At 35.6% G+C, this 8,570-nt stretch overlaps 1 protein-coding gene across 1 annotated transcript in view; it reads right to left on the minus strand.

Moving 5' to 3' along the window:
• Window positions 1-223: 223 nt before the first annotated feature.
• Window positions 224-8,570, minus strand: part of LOC101855059 (potassium channel subfamily T member 2) — a gene marked incomplete at both ends in the record, with an annotated part of 28,722 nt that continues 20,375 nt past the window's right edge. Inside the window, 3 exon segments of the mRNA NM_001310489.1 lie at window positions 224-411; window positions 1,017-1,101; window positions 1,600-1,729. Coding sequence (NP_001297418.1) covers window positions 224-411; window positions 1,017-1,101; window positions 1,600-1,729 — 403 coding nt within the window.

Genomic DNA, 8,570 nt, shown 5'->3' on the forward strand with positions numbered 1-8,570 from the left:
CAGTGCTTTCTTGTCCCATCTCCATTTATAATCAACAATGAAAACAGTTCACAACAAAGAGTGAGCTTAAGAAGAAGCCACATTTTCACTGTTTTAAAGAAATGGAGAAAGGACAAGAAAGCGCTGAATTGTCACATTTTCACTGTTTAAAAAAGTGGAGAGAGGACAAGAAAGCACTGAATTTATTCCACTCTCACCTGTGCTGGTGCTGACACAGCAGAGTCCTGAGAAGCTTTGGAGACGAGATTATCATCACAACTTTCATCATTTTCCTCGTCACTGACCGCTACGTCCTTATAGCGGTCTGTATCGGCACCAGGGGGCTCCTGGCGTTTCTCCTGACCCAGCAGCTTTCTCTCATCGGTCAGAGGAGAAGGTTGAGGGGACAGGGAACTTGGGCGGATAACGTACCTGGTGGGGTTTCAGTTTTCATTTTATAAAGAGTTTTTGTAAGCTCTTACAAAATAAATAGGCTATTTAATGGCAAAAGATTAAAGGTGTTTTTCAAGAGAGTAACATTCAGAGACAAGAAGGAGAGATAAGGAGGACAGACGTTTGATAGGATAGAAAGAGCAAACTACATCAGAGTACCCAACAACCACTCAGCTGTATCTGGTTCACAAACATAATAATATCTACTTACTTTTCCTTTTTCTTTTTCCTCCTCTATTGCTGTTAAGCATCAAGGGGAGATGCAGTTCTCCTGGGAAGACCAGCTCTGCAGCTCTTTTAATTGGGATATTGTAATTTCTCAGGTTTTCCATGACTTTCTCAATCCGTTTTTGTGTGATCTACCTTTTTCCTTATAGCCATATCAACAAGCCAATACTGTACGTCTTTTTTCATGCTAACGACTACACAGAAAAGAATTAATATTATAATAATGGCTCCCTCTATGGAATCGAACTCTCATCTGCTTGCTAGCAGCAATGGCAAAGAGCCCCACTATTTCACCACAGACACTAGTAATTTTGCTGTAGATCATGTGTACATTGGGCATTACATCTGCTGCTTACACAATGTCCCCAGGCTCCAGCTTCAGATCATAGCTTGGGTTGATGATCACATAGGAGATGGTGGAACGGCGATCGCTCACTTCATCTGAAATGTGAGTAGAACATTACAAATGTTATAAAAAATGTATATTATATTTTTTATGCCCCTTTCAACATAACAACCACGCTCACCAATATCCACCAATCACAGACTGTAATAAAAACTACACCCACCAATCACCTACTATATCAACGTCTACAAAGCTACACCCACAAACATCCACTTATCACTGTCTCTATCAACAATGACACCCTCCAACACCCACCAATCACTGACTCTTTCAATAACCACACCCACAAACACCCACCAATCACCAACTCTATGAACAACCACACCCACCAACATCTTTTTCTACCAACAACAACACCCACCAATCATTGACTCTATCAACAACCACACCAACAACATCTTTTTCTACCAACAACAACACCCACCAATCACTGACTCTATCAACAACCACACCAACAACATCTTTTTCTATCAACGACCACACCCACAAACATCCACCAATCACCAACTCTCTCAACGACCACGCCTACTCACTTTTATGGTAATCGTCCAATGGCAGCCCCTGACTCTGCATACGACACTTGACCATCTGGATGATCTCCTGTCTCTCTGGCGTGAACTTGCCGCCATCCCCAGTGTCCTCGACATGCGCTGCCAGGGACATCTACAAAGGAGGAGACAAAAGGAATCCGTTTGAGTAAAGGCTAGTTTGTTTAGTTTAATAAGGGTTTTACGGCGCTCGCAACTGGATAAGGTCATATGAGCGCGAATGACTAGTTTCTAGTTAAGTTTTTACGAATGAGAGTTTTACATTACTTACATAAAACGCAATGGATCACATAATTGTCAAAGATTATATAAAACACAAAAATAAAATGATTTTTTAAGAAACCCAACACGATCAGTCAGATTAGTGTCAAAGACTAGAGATGTTTATAGAGAATAACAAACAAAGAAAATCTGGTTCTGTTCAGTTCTAATTTGTTTTGTTTTTGTAAAAGTTTTATGGCACTTGCAACTAGGTCATAATTATATAAGTGCCAAAGAGAAGAAGGAAGAGTTATAAGGATAATAATTATATTTGATATGTGTGTGTGTGTGTGTGTGTGTGTGTGTGTGTGTGTGTGCGCGTGCGTGCGTGTGTGTGCGTGTGTTTGTGTGTGTGTGTATGTGTGTGTGTGTGTGTGTGTGTGTGTGTGTGTGTGTGTGTGTGTGTGTTTATGTGTGTGTATGTCTGTACGCTTGGTGAAACACCAAACCAATGTACCCGTGTCTTGCCTTAAAGATTAATCTACATCAATGTCTTGCCTTAAAGATTAATCTTACATCTTATCTGTCTAATCTACTCCTACCCTATCAATACAAAGGAATTTGTCAGAATTAGGGGAAGAGGACATCTATGATAACAAGTTATTAAGAGCTGAAAAATTAAAAAAATGAAAGAAAAAGTGAAAAAAACACACATGGCAATAACATTGAAATGTGACATACTAAAAGCATTGAAACAGCCCTTTACCATTACAAATGATACACTTTCAGAAATGTATATGTTGTAATTACATGTATATACATAATAAAGTAAAATACATTTTCCCTGCTTTTCAGAGGTCAATCTAGGCTATAATATTATAATGTTACACATGCCAGCCCCAACAAAAAGATTATTAAAAACCCATTCAGTGAAATTATTTTATCATCTTCCTCGTGCAAGAACAGAACTCATGGCTTGTGCATTCAAGGAAAAGAACTACTACCATCGCACAATAGACACATTATATTTCTTTTTTGCAAGGCGTGCTGAAAAATGAGTTACTTCCCGCAATCCACACATGACGATATTGGCCAAAAACAAACACAGGGTGTAATTTGTAGATTTTCTATTGATGCCATATAATAATATTCTTAAAATATAACAAACCTTTCATTATTTCATACTTATAAATAGTAAAAGTTTCACTAATAAGCGTGATGTAGGTGGCTATATATTTCCATAAGGTTTTAATCCGAGAAGTAACTCATTTTGCCAGCACGCTTAACTGTGTCAGATGACTTAAAAAGAACAACCAACAACTGTACTAACACTGAGGACATAAGCAGGATGAACAGTTTACACATAAAATAAAGAGGGCAACCTAAGAGAACACATTGTGTCATATATTATACATGTATATATATATATATATATATATATATATATATATATATATATATATATATATATATATATATATATATATATATATATATTAATACTACTACTACTGTGGTGCCATTCCACCTGGCAGCCTGTTTGATTTCTCATTTTCTACTTGGCGTGCTGCGTCAATTGGTTAGGGTTAATTAAGGTAAGGGTTAGGGTTGGGTGAGGGTTTGGGTTAGGGTTAGGACTGGTGTTTGGGATAGGGTTAGGCTATTGGTTAGGGTTAAGGTTGGGGTTGGGGTTAAGTCCGCGTAGGGTATGGTCTAGGTTTTGGGCTAGGGCTAGGGTAAAGGATGGGATTAGAGATAGGGTTTGGGCTACAGTTAGGGTTAAGGTTAAGTTAGCGTCAGGTTAAGATTAGGGTCTGGGTTAGTGATTGTAGCAGACAAATAGAACGTCAACTTTTTAATGGAGCAATCGTCAGACTGGTCCAGTGGTAGACCGTCAAGTAGAACAAAAACATGGTGGTAGACCGCTAAGTGAGCTGCCATGGCAACCTGCTACCGATACTACTAATCAATGCACGAAATTCCGAACACCTGAAAGTGTCCACAAACAATACTTAAACTTGGTATCCATTCATCATCTAAAACTGAAAAAAAAAAAACATTTTTAATTTAAAAATATGATACTAAATAAAAATCAGCGAAGCCTACTCAAAAAGGCTCTGTCACACACAGCCACGAATAATCTTATATTTTAGTCAAAAACAAACATCATGATAATCAAACAAAAGTTTGCAGTTTTTCCTTTAAAATTCGCTATTTAAGTCAACAAAAAAGTTTTAAAAAACAAAGAAAGAAAGAAAGAAAGAAAGACACAAACAAAAAACGTACTTCCTCTTTTGAAAGTTACTGATTTTGTGAAAATGAAAAGTTCTAAACTTTCTCACTTTCATCGACCATGCATAGATTGCGAAAACAAAAGTCTCTCTAATAGAAAATTAAATGTTTAAAATAGTAGTTATAGGCCTAACCTTTTAATGCTTTTTATTGAGACTTATGTGTATACCAAGAGCAACGTAATTGAGAAAACTTGAACAGATGGGTATCGGGGAGGAACCAAGTTTATATTATTATTATTACTATAGGGTAAATATTGAGAGCATCTGAACAGAGAAATGAATGGAAAACCATGATTGTAGATACCTGCAGTTTCAGATTTGGCACCTCATGACACACATACACTTAGTGATAATGATAACTAAAACATGAATCCAAGTGCTCTCACTCTCATGTTAATTACCATTATCGGTGTTCAAAGTTTTACATAATCTGGTCAGTTTGTTATTGTTAGCGCACTTAATTGGTCGCTTTTAGGCACAAGGGGGCTATCCCGAAAAATGCTGTTTTGAGAAAATCGAAGGTAAAGTTTTTGCCCCTTGTTCAGTGTCTTTAAAAGACAAGGAGAGTTGTCTCTATAACCAAACAAATATACACACCAATGACACCAAACTTCTCCTTTAGGTAGGGCAATGCCCACTTTTGGTGTAGGTCAAGATTTCTGGAAACCTCCGAAATCTAGGTTAGTCCGTTTGTGCTTAAAAGCGACCAATTAATCGGCTGCCTGCACTGTATGGTTCCTTGGAGCAGAGAATGTTTCTGAGTGTAATAGGGTCTGCTGGGGTAATGATACATGAAGTTGTAAGCTCCTGGAGTATGCTGCATGCATAGTTAGCGCTTTATAAATGTTTTTATTATTATTATTATTATTATTATTATTATTATTATTATTATTATTATTATTATTATTATTATTATTATTATTATCATCATTATGATTATTATCATTATCATCATTATTATTATTATTATTATTATTATTATTATTATTATTACTATCTATTATTATTGCTATTATCATTATCATTTTTATATTTTTAAAATTATTATTATCATTATTATGATTATTATTATGATGATTATCATTATCATTATCATTATCATTATCATTATCATTATCATTATCATCATCATTATCATTATCATTATCATCATCATCATCATCATTATTATCATTGTCATCACAGCAAACAACTAAACCTTACAGGTTTGCCACACCACCACCCTTTCTCCACAACACATTCACGAAACAAAAAACTAACAATGCACGTAATCCATTCTACTGGGGTGAAAGTACTGAAAGCAAGGCAACGCGATCTGTCCCCGTGGTTTTATGCACCCCGCACAATTTAGCAAAATTTGATCTTTAATTTTTGTGCATAATTTCTAATTATTTTCCTTTATAATTCTTGGTTAAAATTAACAGAATCGCAAAATTTCACATTTTTGGTCTCAGTTTGCATAATTTCAGAATTGTTCTTGCATAAAACGACGGGGACAGCGCGATACATTGGTGTCAATATAGTGGTGAGAAGAACGTCATTAACCCTTTGGTACACAAAGTATAAAGCAATCGACTGAGGATGTTCAAATTGGACATATGACCTTTCTGGAGCATTCACAACCCTGGGGTTATTTTTCAACAAATAATTTTAGGAGAGAGGGGTCAAAATGTCCAAAATATTGGATAGTATGCAACAAAGGGTTAAGAAATGTTTTATAATTAGATCATTCAGAGTAGAGCAAAGAACTTGATTGATCATCGTTAAGGTGTTCTTGAAAGGAGAGAACAGGAACGTATACAGTAATGTTTTAAACAGAATTTTTTTAAAAAGGTTGGAATAAACGATCAGTTGATATTATTTAGAACGTAGAAAGAAGAGGGTCTAGAAAATATAAAAACTTTGTGTTTATGGATTCATATATAAGATGGAACAAATATAATAATATTGGTCATTTTCAGGATGCAGAAAGAAGAGAAAGAAAGACATAATATAGAATAGAGTTAAAACATGTCAAAATAGGATGATATAAAATACTGCTTACATGTAGAATGGAGAAATAAGAGAATGAGGGAAATTCTTCAAAGATTTATTCAGAGCAAAATATAGTACAGAGTCAGTATAGTGTGGAAGAAAGGCATTGCTGATATGTAGGATAATTTACAAAGGAGACAGTAAGGAACATTATTTTTTATTTTTAAAAAAGTTTTACACAAAGCCAGTAAAGGATGCACTAAACGTATTGGCAATCTTAAGTATGTGCAAAGGAGAGTATGAGACAAATATAAAAGAGTTTTATACAGAATTAACACATGATGCATTAAAACTATTGCTAATCTCTGGCATGTACGAGTAGAAGGGGGAGAATGCGGGCATTTTATAGGAATATTTTATACAGATTCAATATAGTACAGTTAATATAGGTTGGACTAAAAGTATTACTGCTCTTTAAAATATAGAAAGAAGACGATGAAAAAAAAGAAAGTTTTATGAATAGTCAATATTCGAGTAGTACAGTCAGTAGTATAGGCTTGAATAAAAGTATTGCTGATTTTTACAATGTAAAAAAAAGATTACAAGACAAGAGAAAAAGTTTTATACATAGTCAATATAGATTGGAATAAAAGTAGATGTATTCCTGATCTTTACAATATGGATAGAAGAAAATTACAAAATAAGAAAAGCTTTATACATAGTCAGTATAGATTGGAATAAAAGTAGATATATCCCTGATCTTTAGATTTGGCTTATGGAGAGTACGATACTATGGGGCAAATTCAGAAAAGTTTTATGCAGATTCGACATAAGATGGAATACTAGTACTGCCCATCGTTAGAATTTGTAGAAAGTAGGGGATGAGGATGAGGGAAATACCAAATAGTTGTGTACATTGTCCATATTATAGTACAGCGCAAATATAGAGTAGAATTAACGTGCTACTCGTCGTTGGGATATTAAAATGTAGTGAATGAGGGAGGTTCAGAACAGTTTTGAACATAATCAACATTATTATAGTACAGAGTAGTGCAAATATAGGTTGGAATGAAAGTACTGCTCATCCGCAGAATGTAGAGAGGAGAGAACACACACATAGGTTTGCCAGACGACAAGACGACCAGACGACCAGACGACCAGACAAACACCACATCAGAATCTACCACCAATGACTACACAGTAACTGACAAGACAGTCAGAAGCGAAACCACGAGGAAATCGTAGCCCGAGACACCAGAAAGTGAAAGCATCGAAACAACAACACAAGCTTTTACGTGTATTGTGAGGCAGGGTGGTGAAATCAGGAGCTCGTCGAAAGTATACAATCAGAGAAACTCTTCAAACAGGTGTTTTTCTGGCCGTCAGGCAATTTTTTTTTCTTTTAAATTTCTTCCTTTCTTCCTTTTTTCCTTTCTTTCTTTCTTTTTTTTTTTTGGAGGGGGGGGGGGAGGCTCAACACCTTTTATGTCCATTCAAAAACATATTTATGTGTGGGTTTTACTGCAAGACATTGGTTAAAGGCACAAAAACTATAGATTTTCCCTTTCCAAGAACTCTCACGCTATGGAAATTACCAAACTTTGACGGCCATTCTCTTGCTAATTTTATCTCTGAAACCAGGTGACCCTGACATCATTCAATCGCAAATATTTCGACTTTTCCCGCATAGATGGATAATCTAGTTTTTTCACTAAAACCAAGGAAAATTAACAGGCCTTAAGATGATACCAATAACCCCATATGCCTAAAATTGACGAGCGCCTGATTTCACCTCGTCGTGCCCCATTAATTGTTGAACAACGGCCCTGAACAGTAAGCCAATCACAGAGAGACACACGGGTTGACGGGACAGTGTCGGAGAACAAAGAAGAAAAGATTGATCTTGTTTCCAACTGCTATATCTTCTTATCCGTTAGAAATAGTTTCATTTAATTGTTTTCTCTAAAACTAATAACTCAAATCAGTTAATATTACGCACCAAAACTAATACTGCGAGTCACAAGAAAAATGTGTTTGAATTCAGTAATTCTGTGCTCAAATATAGTGTACAAGATAACCTATTTCAATTGTAATAACTTGCACCCGTAATGCTTAATTAAGAAAACTTCGAAAATACTGCTATGTGTAAAAAAAAACAAAACAATTAAAAACAAACAAACAAGCAAACCAATAAGCTCATTTATTAAAAATTCACCAAACAATAATTAATACTGCCAAAAGAAGACAGAAAAAAATTAATAAAGAATTTTCATTCTGATTCTGGTAGAAGCAGATTCTGATAAAGATAAACCCATTCTTCTAAAGTCAATCTCCTCAAAATGTAGACAACAAGCCACGAAGAAGGAACAACAGGACAGAAACGTCCAGGAAGGGACCACATCGCGCTTCATCCCCACAACATTGAAAAAGTGTGAGTGAGAGAGAGAGAGAGAGAGAGAGAGAGAGAGAGAGAGAGAGAGAGAGAGA

This window comes from Aplysia californica, unplaced genomic scaffold (assembly GCF_000002075.1).
Source record: "Aplysia californica isolate F4 #8 unplaced genomic scaffold, AplCal3.0 scaffold00824, whole genome shotgun sequence".
NCBI lineage: Eukaryota > Metazoa > Mollusca > Gastropoda > Aplysiida > Aplysiidae > Aplysia > Aplysia californica.